General features: G+C 39.9%; 1 protein-coding gene across 1 annotated transcript in view; it reads left to right on the top strand.

The window, feature by feature from the left end:
• LOC140199213 (MICOS complex subunit MIC26-like) overlaps positions 1–18,435 on the top strand; it is a 38,210-nt gene that overhangs the window by 11,708 nt on the left and 8,067 nt on the right. The window contains exons 3-5 of the mRNA XM_072260897.1: positions 839–958; positions 10,550–10,604; positions 17,826–17,924. Coding sequence (XP_072116998.1) covers positions 839–958; positions 10,550–10,604; positions 17,826–17,924 — 274 coding nt within the window. The remainder of the gene's footprint in view (positions 1–838; positions 959–10,549; positions 10,605–17,825; positions 17,925–18,435) is intronic.

Genomic DNA, 18,435 nt, shown 5'->3' with positions numbered 1-18,435 from the left:
TTTAAACTCACCAGGTTCCCGTTTCCCACTCTCCCTTTAAACGCACCAGGGTCCCGTTTCCCACACTCCCTTTAAACTCACCAGGGTCCCATTTCCCACTCTCCCTTTAAACTCACCAGGGTACCGTTTCCCACACTCCCTTTAAACTCACCAGGTTCCTGTTTCCCACACTCCCTTTAAACTCACCAGGGTCCTGTATACAACACTCCCTTTAAACTAACTAGAGCCCCATTTACCACACTTTGTTTAAACTCATCAGGGCTCCATTTTCCATACTCCATTTGTAGGTAAGCAGGGAGCTGTGTATTTAATATTTCAGTAATATTTGAGTAATATTGTAAATATAATGTTTGATTCGTCATTGTGGTTTACATAATGCATTGTGGGTTATATGTAAAATTACATAAATGGCACTTGTCATCATGCTGTCATGGCATACACGCATGCCTCTCTGAAAGTAAAAACGAAACTCAGACAAGTTCTCCTGCACTCCCGTCTTTTTGCTTTCAGTTAGTTGGAGTTACAAAATATAACGATTGGAATTAATGTTTCTTCAGTAGAGAATGAGAGAGAGTGGGCCAGTAGAATTTGATTCTCGATTGATTCAAGGTAATGGGGAGATTGAGATAATGGTCTTTTGGTCGGTTTGTTGCAGGATTACAAGGAATGTGTTGGGCAGTGGGATAAATGTTGGATTAATATAGCAATATAGAAGGTAATTTACATTGGTAAGTTTATCACATGGAATTGGTTGCATTAATTTTGCTTTTGCAGCCTTTGAGGAGAATAACTCAGTGGTCTATACCTACTGTAGCCACGTTCCATCCTTGTTTTGCAGTTGTCGCTTTATACAACCCCAACTAAAACCTCGCACTTTGAGGAAGCAAAACCAACTCAGCTTGAAGAGAGCATCTCTGTTTTACGAAAGTCAGCAGAACCGTACATCACTCAGTATCAGGTATGGCAAACATTTGGACTGTGTCCTTTGAGAAGAATGTGGTTCAATTTGAGTTATCTGATGTTCCCTTCAGACTTGGGAGAGGTTTCTAGCTGCTGGGAACATTGGTTTCAGGATCATCTGAGCTACTGGCAATTCTCTTGTCATTTTTTTAAGTTGTTGGATTGTTACTGTTATTCTTTGGATATGTTGTGTATAGGTCCAGGTCCTGATTAAGAGAGTGCTCCATTTCATAACAACCCCCTAGGAATGGGTTCCCATTTGAAGACAGACCTGGATTCTTCAGGGGTCTTGTCAAACATGGCCCTAAAGCACTCTTGTCTTGCTTCTCTTTGGCTTGCAGGTGGGCACGTGTCTAAAAGAGTACTCTGTTATCTAACAAGCATTCCTATTGTATTGCTGATAAGGCTGTCATAGCATATCGCCAATCCTTTTCATAAATGGAAGATCTTGACTGAAAGATGTTAGAACAGAACAGGAATAGGCCCTTCAGCTCACGATGTCTATGCCGAGCACAATGCCGAACTAAACTAAATCTCTTTTGCCTGTACTTGATTCATATCCCTCCATTTCTTGCATATCTAATAGCCTCTTAGATGTCACTATTGTATCTGCTTCCGCCACCACCCCTGGCAGCTCATTCCAGCCACCCACCATTCTCTGTGTAAAACAAAACCTGCCCTGCACGTCTCATTCGAGCTTTCCCCCCTCACCTTAAATGCATGCCTTCTAGTATTTGCCACTTCTACCCTGAGGAAGAAAGGATTCTGACTGTCTACCTCTCAAAATCTTATAAACGTATATCTTATCTTCCCTCAGCTTCTGACACTGACCAAACTCTCCTTATAGCTCATACCATCTAATCTAGGCAGCATCTTGGTAAAACCCTTTTTCATCCTTTTCAAAACACCACATCCTTCCTTTTGCTCTAGACTGCCCAATAACAATAGTGTTTCACCCTACATTGTCTTTCTGTGAACTGCTCTGCCCACACTGCCCAGTGCACATCTTGCCTTGAGCTCACTGAAACACATTTGTCCGCACTGCTTTAATTCGTGCTCTTGCAGGAATCCATGTAGCCAGTGAACAAGGCGAGTGAGCTAAGGTTGGGGTGTGATTGGAGGCTGTTCAGACAAGCATTCACGGAGACTGGAGATATAAAACCATGGAAGCTGATGCAGAGGAGATTTAAGGATGTATACAAGGTCTTGATGGATAAATAGACAAAAACTGTTCCATTAGTGGACTATTCAGGAATTGGATGAATGATTTACTGTGATGGGCAGAAAGATACAGGGGGCAAGTTTTCTTTATGCACTGTTCAGGGCCTGGAATTTTCAGCCAGCTGAAATTTTCAACCTGAAACGTCAACAATTTCTTTTTTCCCCATAGATGCTGATCAACCTTCAGAGTTCCCCTGGCAAGTTGTTTATTGCTGGAAATTCCAGCATGTGCAATCTCTTGCATCTCCAGTAGGCTCTGGAATTTCTGTCTTTCAGGGTAGTGTCATCAGTTGAGGTTTTCAAAACAAATTAATTAGGCACAAGAGAAACTGTTGAAGAGACATTGTTGAAGAGAACAAGAGACTAGGACTGACTGGACTAGTCTATGAAGATCTGGCACAGACCAAGTCTGGACAACTTGCAATGGAAATGGTGGCCAGGTTACTGAGTTTGTGGCAGGAACCAAAAGCACTGGCTTCATTCTTCTCCATATTCAATAGCAGGAAATTTCTTTCGTCCAGATAAACACTGTGAGGAATTTGAAATGACCAGTAGTCAACATAGAATCAGTAAATGGTGTTAAGTATAGTTTGTACATTTATTTCTGTTATTACATGAATTGTATTTGCCTGGTCAAACTGGTCTGTATCCAGTCATAGTCATACTTTATTGATCCTGGGGGAAATTGGTTTTCGTTACAGTTGCACCATAAATAATAAATAGTAATAAAACCATAAATAGTTAAATAGTAATATGTAAATTATGCCAGTAAATTATGAAATAAGTCCAGGACCAGCCTATTGGCTCAGGGTGTCTGAGGAGTTGTAAAGTTTGATGGCCACAGGCAGGAATGACTTCCTATGACGCTCTGTGTTGCATCTCGGTGGAATGAGTCTCTGGCTGAATGTACTCTTGCACACAGTCTCCCACTCTACTGCAGTTCCAATCATCAGTAAGCTGTCTGTGGGGAACAGACAACTTAAACACTGAAGATGAACTCTTAATCTCTCAGTCTAGCACACCATACTCTTCAACTGGGTCTGCCTCCACTGCACTCCTCTCTAACTCACACATTATATTCTGCATTTTCCATTAGGACTACCTCGATGTATCTAAGTATGAAATTATCTACCTGGGTAAACCAAATACCAGTTGCAATTCTGATTATATTTTTCAAATATAGCCAAGTTCAAGTTCAGTTTATTGTTATTCAACCGTACAGCTAAGTGAAGCAAGGTTCCTCCAGACGAGGGTGCACAACATAGTACCTATAGCTCACACATTATTTATTACCACAAATAACAAGAGCATTTCTTTCTTTCTTTTTCAATCTTTTTATTAGTTTCATAAAATAAAAACATAACAATAATACAAATAGTAGGAGATACATTGTTGTACTTAAAATGAGTAACTAAAAGACCAAATAGTACAAAACTCCCAATCGTGTAGGATAACAATGGATAATACAGGACAAAAAAAAACTGAAGAAAAATCATGAAAAAGAAAAAAAATAGAAAAAAAACAAACCCCATCACAAAAAAAAACTAAACTAAATAGAATTAGTCAACTAAACTAAAAGACTTGGGCAATTCTAACAACTTAAAAATGGAAAAGAAGAAAACCTTAGTGTCGACGACTCCATTCCTCTCAACCAACAGTACAGAGAAATAAAATAAGTTTGGGAATGGTCAAATTACATCATATGAAAATGCTGAATGAATAGCCTCCAAGTTTTTTCAAATTTAATGGAAGGGTCATAAACCGCACTTCTAATTTTTTCCAAATTCAAACGCACCATAGTTTGTGAAAACCAGTGAAATAGTGTAGGAGGGTTAATCTCTTTCCAATTCAGCAAAATGGATCTTCTGGCCATTAAAGTAAGAAATGCAATCATCCGGCGTGCTGAAGAGGTTAAATAATTTGAGTCTATCATTGGTAATCCAAAGATAGCAGTAATTGGATGAGGTTGTAAGTCTGTATTCAAAACCGTTGAAATAATATCAAAAATATCTTTCCAATATTTTTCCAACAAAGGACATGACCAAAACATGTGAGTTAAAGAAGCTATCTGGAAATGACATCTATCACATATTGGGTTAATGTAAGAGTAATAACGAGATAGTTTATCTTTGGACATATGAGCCCTCTGCACTACTTTAAACTGTATCAACTCATGTTTGGCATATATAGAGGATGAATTCACCAACTGAAGAATTTTTTCCCATTTTTCAATCGGTATAATAGTCTTAAGTTCTCTTTCCCAATCAGTTTTAATTTTATTGGAAACATCAGGACATAAATTCATAATTATATATAATTGCTACAATACTTTTCTGAGAGAGATTTAGATCTAAAATTTTTTCCAAAGTGTCCATTGGATATAAGTGTGGAAAATTAGGAGAAACAGTAATTAAAAAGTTCCTAATCTGTAGATATCTAAAAAAGTGAGATCTGGGTAAGTTATATTTATTAGAAAGTTGATCAAAAGACATGAAACAATTATCCAAAAATAAATCACGAAAACATACTATACCTTTGGTTTTCCAATCAAAGTAAGCTTGATCCATAGTGGAAGGTTGAAAAAGGAAATTAGATATAATAAGACTTGCTAAAATAAATTGATTAAACCCAAAAAATCTTTGAAATTGAAACCATATACGTAAAGTATGCTTAACTATTGGATTATTCATTTGTTTATACAATTTAGAAGAAGTAAAAGGAAGTGAAGTTCCTAAAGCTGAACCCAAAGAAGATCCTTGTAATGAATTACATTCAAGATTTACCCAATGTGGATTTAAAGATACATCCAAATCTCGTAGCCAAAATTTTAAATATTGAATATTAATTGCCCAATAATAGAATCTAAAATTCGGGAGGGCAAGCCCCCCCCTCCTTTTTAGATTTCTGTAAATACCTTTTACCTAACCTAGGATTTTTGTTCTGCCATATATATGAGGACATTTTTGAATCAACATTATCGAAAAAAGATTTTGGGATAAAAATTGGAACCGATTGAAATACATATAGAAATTTGGGCAAAATAATCATCTTAATAGCATTAATCCGACCAATCAAAGACAAAGAAATTGGTGACCATTTAGTAAACAAAAGTTTAATCTGATCAATTAAAGGTAAAAAATTAGCTTTAAGTAAGTCTTTATACTTTTTCGTAATTGTTATCCCTAAATATATAAATGAGTCAGTAACCAATTTAAATGGTAAACGTCCATAAATAGGTACCTGCTTATTTAGGGGAAATAATTCGCTCTTCTTAAGATTCAATTTGTAACTAGAAAAATTAGTAAATTGAGCCAACAAAGCTAGGATAGCAGGAATTGACTTCTCCGGATTAGAGATGTATAACAACAAATCATCTGCATATAGTGATAATTTATGTATTTCATTTCCGCGGGTAATACCAAAATATTGGGCGAGTCCCGGATAGTAATTGCTAAAGGTTCAAGGGCGATATTGAATAGTAAAGGACTGAGAGGACATCCTTGCCTAGTACCACGAAAAAGATGAAAAAAGGGAGATCTATGATTATTAGTACAAAACGAGGCTACTGGGGAGTAATATAACAATTTAATCCAATATATAAATATCAAACTAAAATTAAATTTCTCAAGGACACTAAATAAATAAGGCCATTCGACTCTGTCAAAGGCTTTCTCAGCATCTAAAGAAATAATACATTCCGGGGTAGTAAGTGAGGGGGTATAAACAATATTCATTAACCTCCTAATATTAAAGGATGAATAACGGTTTTTAATAAATCCGGTTTGATCTATAGATATAATTTGAGGTAATACCTTCTCTAACCTAGTTGCTAAAATTTTTGAATGTACATTCATGATGCACAATCAGTAGGATCTTTATTCTTTTTAAGAATTAAGGAGATAGAGGCTTCGTAAAATGATTTTGGTAATTTACCTAAACTGATTGCTTCTTTGAATATTCTAGACAACCTCGGAGAGAGAATAGAGGAAAAGAATTTTAAAAATTCCACTGTAAACCCTCCGGACCGGGTGCTTTACCAGAATTCAATGATGAGATTGCAGTTATTATTTCTTCCTCTGTAATAGGAGTTTCTAATGATAAGCAATCTTCGGATGATAATTTCGGAAAATTCAGTTTACTTTAAAAAATCATGCATGATATTAAAATCATGAGGAAAGTCAGAGTGATATAAAGAGGTATAAAATTCTTGAAAGGTTTTGTTTATCCCATCATGATCAACTGTCAAAGTATCATCATGTTTGCGAATCTTAGTAATTTGATGTTTAACCAAAGCAAATTTCAATTGATTAGCCAATAGTTTACCCGATTTATTACTATGAATATAAAAATCACTTCTAGTTCTCATTAATTGATTTTCAATCGAGGATGTTAATAATAAGCTATGTTCCAATTGAAGTTCAACTCTGTGTTTGTACAGCTCCTTACTGGGAGAAATAGCATATTTTTTATCGATTTCTTTAATTTTATCAACAAACAAAAGTATTTCATTCTTAACACGTTTTTTCAAACCAGCTGAATAGGAAATAATCTGACCACGGATATAAGCTTTAAAAGCATCCCATACTGTTCCACTGGAAACTTCTGCCGTAGTATTAGTTGAAAAGAAGAAATCAATTTGTTCCTTTATAAACTTGACAAAGTCCAAGTCTTGAAGCAAAATAGGGTTAAATCGCCATTGTCTATTAGTACAAGAAGTATCCATTAACTTGATAGAAAGTTTCATTGGAGCATGATCTGAAATGGCGATAATGTCATAATTACAATCAACTACAGATGGGATTAATCGAGAATCAATAAAAAAATAGTCAATTCGAGAATAAGAACAATTAACATGTGAAAAGAATGAGAATTCTTTATCGTTTGGGTGTAGAAATCTCCAAATTTTTGAAATCCCAGAATCAAACATAAAAGAGTTAATAAGAGTAGCTGACTTATTCGGTAAAGCCGAACTACCTATGGATCTGTCCAACATGGGATTCAAACATAAATTAAAGTCACCACCCATTATCAACATATACTCATTTAAGTTAGGAAAGGAAGTGAATAGGTGTCTAAAAAATTCAGGATAATCCACATTCGGAGCATAAACATTAACCATAGCAACCTTTTTGTTAAAAAGTAACCCAGTGATTAACAAAAATCTGCCATTAGGATCTGAGATAATGTCTTGATGAATAAATGTAATTGAGGGATCTATAAAAATCGAAACGCCTTTAATTTTGGCTTGGGCATTTGAGTGGTATTGTTATTCTTTCCAAAACTTAAAGAAGCGTTGATTATCTTCTTTCCTTACATGAGTTTCTTGTGCAAAAATAATATGAGCATTCAGTCTTTGGAATACTTTGAAAATCTTTTTCCGTTTTATTGGATGGTTTAAACCATTTGTATTCCAAGAGACAAAATTAATAATGTGAGCCATAATTTAAGATTAACCCTTTGGTGAGTAAAGAGTTAACCATAATGTGAACTCATGAAATCGGAAGAGGAATACATGATCAGAGAGGAACCGGAAATCTCGACACTGCAGACATCTTTGTAGTTCTAAATCAGCCCAATAGAAAAAATTAAAAAAGAAAAAGACTACCCCACCCACCGTCCCCAAGAACCCCGAACTAAGCCAGAGAAGGCTGAAGAAAGCACTAACTAATACTAACTCTAACCCCATTTCTGCAGGAGGCAACTCCAAAGATATATGTTATATAGATGACCCCCCGGAAAGTGATATATATATATATATATAAGAAAATTAAACACTATACTAAAGTAATCTACATAGTATAATTACTAAAATATATAGGTAAGAAAAAGTTAGTATCAATACGTATGATTAGTTAATTATAAATGAGTAAGTAAAGTATCACTTCCAAAAAAGAAAGGGGATTATGGGAAGAAGAAACATAAGAACATGGCGTCCCAAAAAGAACAAAGGTGATTATGCAAAAAGAAAAACAAATCGCCATTTTAATTATACGGAAACAAAAATAAAGAACATAAAACTAAAAATGATCGTCAAATCAAATCGTTAGTAATAATATCGAAAAACAAAGTTAAGGAAAAATTAACTAAAAGAAAATAACATTATTCACAAGAAATAACTATATATAAGTTGTAAAGTAATAACTATAGTAGTAAGCACAAAACAAAAATCTTGAGCTTATAAAAAACCTTCATCGTACGGTAGTGGAAGGTTTATTTTTTTAAAAAAAAACACCAGAGAAAAAAGCTGGTACTGAGAGCACAGGACATTAATTAAAGGGCGGTGTCTGCCTCAGATGGGTAGTTAACATCCAAAAAGCTTCGAGTGGCGGTTATGAAATGGAAGACACGACGAGATCCATCAGAAAGAGAAATTCTGAGACGTGCAGGGTACAATAATGCTGGTTTGAGATTTCTTTGATAACATTCCGACATTAGAGGTTTAAAAGTCAGTCACTCCTTCATCATCCTACCTGTCCAGCTCTTGGCTCCATCACTCCCCCTCCTGCCTTCTCCTATCATTTTGGATCTCCCCCTCCCCCTCCAACTTTCAAATCTCTTACTAACTCTTCCTTCAGTTAGTCCTGACGAAGGGTCTCAGCCTGAAACGTCGACTGTACCTCTTCCTAGAGACGCTGCCTGGCCTGCTGCGTTCACCAGCAACTTTGATGTGTGTTGCTTGAATTTCCAGCATCTGCAGAATTCCTGTTGTTTGCGCTCCTTCATCACTTGGGGGCTGTAATCTTGAACTATCCTGAAGGAATGCTGGTGATACTTGATCATCCCTTGTCGACGAGCAGTCTGGAGAAGCTGTTTTTTAACATTGACATAATAGAAACGAAGAATAATTGGTCTCGGTGTAGATACAGCCGATGTCGACTTTGTCCATGGGCACGGTCAAGTAATGGAGGCTCGTTGGGAAAAACTGAACTGAATGTATCCTTTAAAAGTTGAGCAAAGAATATTAAAGAGTCTCCAACCTCAACGTCCTTGGATAGACCAATTATACGTAAGTTTTGTCTTCTCGATCGATTTTCAAGATCGATGACTTTGGATTTAAAGTGTTTCAGTTGTTTATTAGTCGAAGCTAAATTCTTCTCTAAGTTCTCAACTTTTGAATCCGTCTTCTGAGATTTAATATCCAGTTCAGAGATTTTACCTCAATGTTTTTGAACTTCACAATCCAGGGATTCCAGAGATTCCATGATTGATTTTAAACCTTCATTAAGGCTTTGTTGTTCAAATTTATCAGATAAACTTTCAGATAATTTTTGCCGTTGTTCCTCGAACTTTTCCTCTAGACACTTCATCATAACCTCATAAGATAGTCCCGTTTGTTTGGAATCACCTTTCTTTTTTCGTCCGTTCCCGTCAAGAGTCTTTCCCATCTTTGGCTTTGGATCTCGTACTCATTTCTTTAAATTCCAGAGTCGCAATTTAAGAAAAAAATCAGTAAAATCAGTAAATCAGTAAGATAGAATAAATCTTCTGGTGTGGATAAAATTAATTAGATCAAGGAGATCATAGGTTAAAAAAGATAACAGGAATGGAACGAAGCCAGAGACGACGTCACTCCATGAGCACTCCCTGCAGAATCAACAAGAGCATTTATAACACAATATGAAAGGTAAACAATGTACCATAATGGCACTTCCTGCATGATGAGACCTGGTGGTGGCAGGTAATTCAGTAGTCTTACAGCCTGGGGAAGAAGCTGTTTCCCATCATAATGGTATAGAGCTAATACTCTATATGGTCAATCCTTGTGAAATTCAGCAACAATTACTTTTTTTTTTGTCTTGCTTAAGCGACTGTTCACTCTGCCAATCGGCAGAAAGATTACAAAAGTCCTGGAGAATACATCATCATTTTGTACTGTGTCATATGACATGGGTGATCCTGGTCTTCCATCTCTCTTTAATCCAAAGCTCTTCTCAATGTTTTCTCTATCCATGAACATGATTGTTCTTGGCAATTTTTTCGACAGAAGTGGTTTGCTGTTGCCTTCTTTTGGGCAGTGTCTTTACAAAATGGTGAGCCTCAGCAATGATCAGTATCCTTCAGAGAGTGTCTGCTGGTATCAGGCAGACAATCTGAAGAAGGTATATATACAAAGTTCACCCTACGGAGCTGTGTAGATGATTTCTATGGGTAACTGGGTCATGTGGTTCAGATCTGCTCTGTAAAAGACAAGGGCCCCATTCATAAACTGACCCTGAGAATATTTATTCAGGTCTGTCAGGGATAGGACTAAAAAAAAGTTCTTCAAATACAAATAGAATCTTTTAACTTTAGTGTATGCTCTTGAGGACTCTGTTCTTCATTGAATACAGACCTTACTTTGATTTATTTCATTTTTCTCTCTCTTAAGGGTGTTTACAAGGATCTTAAGCCTAAAATAGAAAAAACTGTTCAGCTTGGAAAAGGTAAGAATCTATCTGAGTTTGTCATCCATTTCTGTATGGTATAAGAAATAAAAACAGAATTACACCATTCACCCCCTCCCTCAGGCCAGCTCTCCCATTAAAGACTGATCTTTTATCTTGAGGCTGATTCAACTTTAGTTAGCTGCAAGTCCATTTTTGCCTTGAATGTACTGAACTGCAGACGTTAACCACTCTTCGTGTGAATTAATTTATTCTATCGCCTGTTCTGTATGGCCACCCTCTTACTTTACCCATAAAGTGGGTTTTAGATACCTCATCCAGGGAAATCATCTACCCTGTGATGTCACAGAAGTAAGTTTTGATGAGATCACCTCTCTATCTTATGAACTTTGGAGAATATGAATCCAATCTGCATAATCTCTCCTCAAACCTACCATATCAGTGACCCTTCTGGTGAACCTTTGCTGCAGTTTCTCCATTGCAAGTGTATCTTCTTTGGGTATGCAGATCATACCTATGCACACTATTCTAGCTGTAGTCTTGGTAGGATGCTATACAAATAGAGCAAAGTTTCTACACGTATTCAAATTCCTTTCAAACCGAGCCCTTTGGAGTTATTTTTACTGAACTTGTGCATTAGATTATGAAGACACGCAGTCCTCTTTTATTGTCACTTAGTAATGCATGCATTAAGAAATGATACAATATTTCCTTCGGTATGATATCACAAAACACAGGACAGACCAACAGTGAAAAAACTGACAAAACCACATAATTATAACACATAGTTACAACAGTGCAACAATACCATAACTTGATGAAGAAGTCCATGAGCACAGTAAAAGTTCAAAGTCACTCAAATGTCCCACATCTTACGCAGACGGGAGAAGGAAGAAAAACTCTCCCTGCCATACCCGACCACGGTCCGACTCAGTCATCCGAAAACTTCGAGCTCTGATCAGCTTTCCGACACCGAGTACTGAGCGCCATCCCTGTCCGAGCGATTTGACCTCCATCTCGGTCACCAACAGCAGGCAAAGCCGGGGATTTTGAGGCCTTCCCTCTGAAAGATTCCGGACCACGCAGTAACGACAGCGGCGAACGAGTGTTTCAGAAATTTTTCCAGATGTTCCTCTGTGTTTTCACGGCCATCTCCATCAAATCAGAATTGTCCACGGCCCCTATTTAACGGATACGATATCATTTTTCACTGGAGGGCTGCGCACACGCGACGCGCTGCTTTCTCTCCTCCCGCCTTAGTCCTGGCACCCAAGTGTAAGGGCACTGGGGCACTCTAAACACCAGTACCTTCCAGTTTCTGACCATTTAAGATATTGAAGCAATGCTCTGCTTACTCAGCCTCTGCTGCTTCGAGCACTGCCTCTTCGTCATTGGGAGACTACGGATTTGGCGAGAAGGGAGGTGTATGAGGTTGAGTAGCATCCGGGATTTGCCATGATGGAATGGCAGAGCACACTCGATGGGCTGAATGGCCTGATTCTGCTCCTATGTTTTATAGTCTTATGGACCACAGTCAGAGCAGATCAGAAGTAACACCAGATGTGTCGAGCTGCAGCTCCTTAGGGACTGTGTTAGGGAGCTGGAGCTGCAGCTCGATGACCTTCGTCTGGTCAGGGAGAGTGAGGAGGTGATAGGAAGGAGCTATAGGCAGGTAGTCACCCCAGGACCACAGGAGACAGAGAAGTGGGTAACAGTCAGGAAAGGGAAGGGCAAGACGCAGGTGCTAGAGAGTACCCCAGTGGCTGTCCCCCTTAACAATAAGTACTCCTGTTTGAGTACTGTTGGGGGAAGACAGCCTACCTGGAGGAAGCAACAGTGGCCGTGCCTCTGGCACGGAGTCTGGTTTGTGGCTCAGAAGGGTAGGGAAAGGAAGAGGATGGCAACAGTGATAGGGGACTCTATAGTTAGGGGGTCAGACAGGTGATTCTGTGGACGCAGGAAAGAAACACGGATGGTAGTTTTCCTCCCAGGTGCCAGGGTCCGGGATGTTCCTGATTGTGTCCACGATATCTTGAAGTGGGAAGGAGAACGGCCAGAGGTCGTGGTACATATTGGTACTAACAACATTGGAAGGAAAAGGGAGGAGGTCCTGAAAACAGACTACAGGGAGTTAGGAAAGAAGTTGAGAAGCAGGGCCTCAAAGGTAGTAATCTCGGGATTACTGCCTGTGCCACGTGACAGTGAGTATCGGAATAGAATGAAGTGGAGGATAAATGTGTGGCTGAGGGATTGGAGCAGGGGACAGGGATTCAGAATCTGGATCATTGGGACCGCTTCTGGGGCAAGTGTGACCTGTACAAAATGGATGGGTTGCACTTGAATCCCGGGGGACCAATATCCTGGTGGGAAAGTTTGCTAAGGCTATTGGGGAGAGTTTAAACTAGAATTGCTGGGGGGGTGGGAACCGATCTGAAGTGACGGAGGAAAGGGAGGTTGGCTCACAAAGAGAGAAAGTTTGGAGACAATACAAAAGGGAGGATAGGCAGATGATAGAGAAAGGATGCACTCAGTCCAATGGTTTGAGATGCGTCTATTTTAATGCGAGGAGTACCATGAATAAAGCAGATGAGCTTAGAGCGTGGATCAGCACTTGGAGCTATGATGTTGTGACCATTACAGAGACTTGGATGGTGCAGGGGCAGGAATGGTTACTTTGAGTGCCAGGCTTTAGATATTTCAGAAAGGACAGGGAGGGAGGCAAAAGAGGTGGTGGCATGGCACTGTTGATCAGAGATAGTGTCATGGCTGCAGAAAAGGAGGAAGTCATGGAGGGGTTGTCTACGGAGTATCTGTGGTTGGAAGTTAGGAATAGGAAGGGGTCAATAACTCTACTGGGTATTTTTTCTATGGACCACCCAGGGACATCAAGGAGCAGATAGGGAGACAGACTGTAAAGGAGTAATAATAACAGGATTGTTGTAGTGGGAGATTTTAATTTCCCAAATATTGATTGGCATCTCCCTAGATTGAGGGGTTTAGATGGGGTAGAGTTTGTTTGGTGTGTTCAGGAAGGTTTCTTAACACAATATGTAGATAAGCCTACAAGAAAAGAGGCTGTACTTGATCTGGTATTGGGAAATCAACCTGGTCAGGTGTCAGGTCTCTCAGTGGGAGAGCATTTTGGAGACGGTGATCAGAATTCTATCTCCTTTACCATAGCATTGGAGAGGGATAGGAACAGACAAGTTAGGGAAATGTTTAATTGGAGTAAGGGGAAATATGAAGCTATCAGGCAGGAACCTGGAAGCATAAATTGGAAACAGATGTTCTCAGGGAAATGTACGGAAGAAATGTGGGAGATGTTTGCGTGGGGTTCTGAATAGGTACGTTCCAATGAGACATGGAAAGGATGGTAGGGTACAAGATCCGTGGCGTACAAAGGCTGTTGTAAATCTAGTCAAGAAGAAAAGAAGAGCTTACGAAAGGTTCAAAAAACTAGGTAATGATAGAGATCTAGAAGATTATAAGGCTAGCAGGAAGGAGCTTAAGAATGAAATTCGGAGAGCCAGAAGGGGTCATGAGAAGGGCTTGGCAGTCAAGATTAAGGAAAACTCCAAGGCATTCTACAAGTATATGAAGAGCAAGAGGTCAATACATGGGAGAATAGGACAAATCAAGTATGACAGTGGAAAAGTGTGTATGGAACCGGAGGAAATAGCAGAAGTACTTTTTGAATACTTTGCTTCAGTATTCACTATGGAAAAGGATCTTGGCGATTGTAGGGATGACTTGCAGTGGACTGAAAAGTTTGAGCATGTAGTTATTAAGGAAGAGGATGTGCTGGAGCTTTTGGAAGCATCAAATTGGATAAGTCACCAGGACTGGACGGGATGTACCCCAGGCTACTGTGGGAAGCGAGGGAGGAGATTGCTGAGCTTCTGGTTATGATCTTTGCATCATCTATGAGGATAGGAGAGGTTCCAGAGGATTGGAGGGTTGCGGATGTTGTTCCCTTATTCGAGAAAGGGAGTAGTGATAGCCAAGGAAATTATAGGCTTACTTCAGTGGTTGCTAATTTTGTGGAGAAAATACTGAGAGGCAGGATTTATGAACATTTGGAGAGGTATAATATGATTAAGAATAGTCAGCATGGCTTTGTCAAAGGCATTGCCTTTGTCATGCCTTACGAGCCTGATTGAATTTTTTGAGGATGTGACTAAACACATTGATGGAGGTAGAGCCGTAGATGTAGTATATATGGATTTTAGCAAGGCATTTGATAAGATACCCCATGCAAGGCTTATTGAGAAAGTAAGGAGGCATGGGATCCAAGGGGACATTGCTTTGTGGATCCAGAACTGGCTTTCCCACAGAAGGCAAAGAGTGGTTGTAGACGGATCATATTCTGCATGGAGGCCGGTGACCAGTGGTGTGCCTTAGAGATCTGTTCTGGGACCCCTACTCTTTGTGATTTTTATAAATGACTTGGATGAGGAAGTGGAGGGATAGGTTAGTAAATTTGCTGATAACACAAAGTTTGGGGGTGTTGTGGATAGTGTGGAGGGCTGTCAGAGGTTACAGCGAGACATCGATAGGATGCAAAACTGGGCTGAGAAGTGGCAGATGGAGTTCAACCCAGATAAGTGCGAGGTGGTTCATTTTGATAGGTCAAATATGATGGCAGAATATAGTATTAATGGTAAGACTCTTGGCAGTGTGGAGGATCAGAGGGATCTTGGGGTTTGAGTCCAAAGGACACTCAAAGCTGCTGCGCAGGTTGACTTTATGGTTAAGAAGGCATACATCAATCAAGGGATTGAGCTTAAGAGCCGAGAGGTAATGTTGCAGCTATATAGGACCCTGGTCAGACCCCACTTGGAGTACTGTGCTCAATTCCGGTCGCCTCACTACAGGAAGGACGTGGAAACCATAGAAAGGGTGCAGAGGAGATTTACAAGGATGTTGCCTGGATTGGGGAGCATGCCTTATGAGAATAGGTTGAGTGAACTCGGCTTTTTCTCCTTGGAGCGACGGAGGATGAGAGGTGACTTGATAGAGGTGTACAAGATAATGAGAGGCATTGATCATGTAGATAGTCAGGGGCTTTTCCCCAGGGCTGAAATAGCTAGCACGAGAGGGCATAGTTTAAGGTGCTTGGAAGTAGGTACAGAGGAGATGTCAGGGCTAAGTTTCTTACGCAGAGAGTGGTGAGTGCATGGAGTGGGCTGCCGGCGGTGGAGGTGGAAATGATAGGGTCTTTTAAGAGACTCCTGGATGAATACATGGAGCTTAGAAAAATAGAGGGCTATGGGTAAAGCCTAGGTAGTTCTAAGGTAGGGACATGTTCGGCACAGCTTTGTGGGTCGAAGGGCCCGTATTGTGCTGTATGTTTTTCTATGCTTAACATCTCCTCCCCGCTGACGATCTACGCAGGTGCACCTGAAGCATGCATGTTTGGCCCACTGCTCTACTTTCTCTACACCATGACTGTGTGGTTAGACACAGCTCAAGCGCTATCTGTAAACTCACTGATAACATAGCTATTGTCGGCAGAATCTCAGATGGTGACAAAGGGGCATATAGGAGTGAAAGAGATTGTTTGGTTGAGTGGTGTCACAACACGCTTGGCACTCGATGTCAGTAGACCAAGGAATTGATTATGGATTTCAGGAAGGGGAAGTCAGGGAACACACACCTGTCCTCATTGAGCGGCCAGCAGTGGAAAGGGTGAACAGTTTCAAGTTCCTGGAAGTCAACATCTCTGAGGATCTATCCTGCGCCCAACACATTGATGCAATTATGAAGAAAGCATGTCAGCAGTTGTATTTCATTAGAGGAGGTTTGGAAAAATCACCAAAGACTTCAGCAAATTTCAACAGATGTGTCATGGAGAACATTCTGACTGATTACGTCACTGTCTGGTATGGAGGGGCCACTGCACAGGGTCGGAAAAAGCTGCAGAAAGTTGTAAATTCAGTCAGCTCCATTATGGGCACTAGCCTCCCTAGCATTGAGAACAACTTCACAAGGCAGTGCCTCAAGAAGGCGGCCTCTATCAGTAAGGACCCGCATCACCCAGGACGTGCCCTCTTCTCATTGCCACTGCCAGAGAGGAGGTACAGGAGCCTGAAGTCACAAACCCAACACTTTAGGAGCAGCTTTTTCCCGTCAACTATACGATTCCTGAACAATCCATGAACTCACAAATACTACCTCGCTATTTCTGCTCTCTTATTGCATTATATATTTCCTATTGAAATATAGAGTATATTTTCTGTGTTGCACTGTACTACTGCCATAAAAGAACAAATTTTACGACATGGGTCGTGATAATATAATTGATTCTGATTCTCATTCTCATGCTAAAGTGCTTTATGTCAAGCTCTTAGTCGTCGTGTATCAAAGACCAAACCCTTATCTTGAGGTGATTCACTGCTGCTCAAGGTTTCTCATATACACATTTTATTCTGCTTTTAATTTTGGTAGCCCTGTAATTTGCTGTGAAATTTTGATACTCTAATATCAATATTGGGAAAGCGTGCGTTGTAAATGTAGCTTCATAAAGAATCACATGGGCTATCCAAATCATGGCTTTCCTTCTGCAGTCTAAAGCCAGTTAAAAGTGCAATAAACCAAGTAAATGTACATTCCCTACAGTACAGAGGTCAGCCTATATATATTTAGGCTTTACCTGAAACACAATATTTATTCCCATATTAATGCTAACATACAGAGATTCTGATTCTCCCGTTTTATCTTTCAACACTACATTCTACATGCACCACTGAAAGAAGCAAAAGAGTTGTCAACATGAACCTGATGAAGTGCACCCTTTCTGGCTATTTTATCATCCTGAGCTTAGTTCTTCTGATCAATCCCCTCCCGCCCCATTACCTTCCACCAGCTATTTTCCTTCTGTGCACAGAATTCTTCTGCCTTTTCCCTTCTTTTCTGTTTAAAAAAACATTGGCCATAAGTCCATAAATACAAATATATTCCAAGGGTGAGTTCACTCAAAATCTCATTCTGGATCTATTGGGCTGCCAGAACGTTGAGGTACCTGGGCCACATTGGGTATTGAGCCCAATGGATTAATGGTCCCAGGCTTGTCATTACATCTGTAAAGTTGTTCTGATCACTTGGAATGCTAACTAAATCTACCTGTGGCAATGTATGGACAGCACACTATTCATTATCCAGGTAACCAGCAGCAAATGGTTCAATAAAAGAAAAATATTGAGATGAATAGATGGATGGAAGTTGTGTTGGTTAAATGCTTTTTTTAAATTGTTCCGACAGATGGCTATATCTTTCTGAATAATCCTCCACCTGGATTCTACCCACGGACTGGAATCATTGCACTTGCTGGAGTGGCAGGTCTTCTGCTTGCTGGAAGGGGTAGGAACAGAAGGAAGCTTTTGTTTCAGTTGCAGTTTGGTGTTTTATCCGGTGTAGCCCATGTGAGCTCAGTGATGCAGTCACAATGGTCAAATTCACAGGCTTCAGTCTGCAACCCTCTAGCACAGGCAAAAACTACTACCTTGAACCCAAAGGCACCCTTGAACTAGAGCTATGGATTGAGATTGTACAAAAAGAACAATTTAGGAGCTAAATGCCGCCCCTCTATGTCAGATCATACCACCACCCTACTACAGCACCAGATCCAGTTAGATATTGAACCGTTGTTTACAAGCAACACAAATACTGCAGGATCTCAATGGGTATTGCAGCACCTATGGAGGGAAATGGACAGTCAAATTGTTGGGTTGAGACCCTTCATCTGGACTGAAACTCACGGGGAAGTAGTCAGTGTAGAAGGGGAAGGAGTGAAGCAAGAGCTGACAAATGATAGATGGAGGGGTGATGGGCAGATGGAGGAGGAGAGAGTGAATCTGACTGAGTCTGCAAG

This window comes from Mobula birostris, chromosome 6 (genome assembly GCF_030028105.1).
Source record: "Mobula birostris isolate sMobBir1 chromosome 6, sMobBir1.hap1, whole genome shotgun sequence".
NCBI classification, from domain to species: Eukaryota; Metazoa; Chordata; class Chondrichthyes; order Myliobatiformes; family Myliobatidae; genus Mobula; species Mobula birostris.
This window is presented reverse-complemented; position numbering and strand designations above follow the sequence as displayed.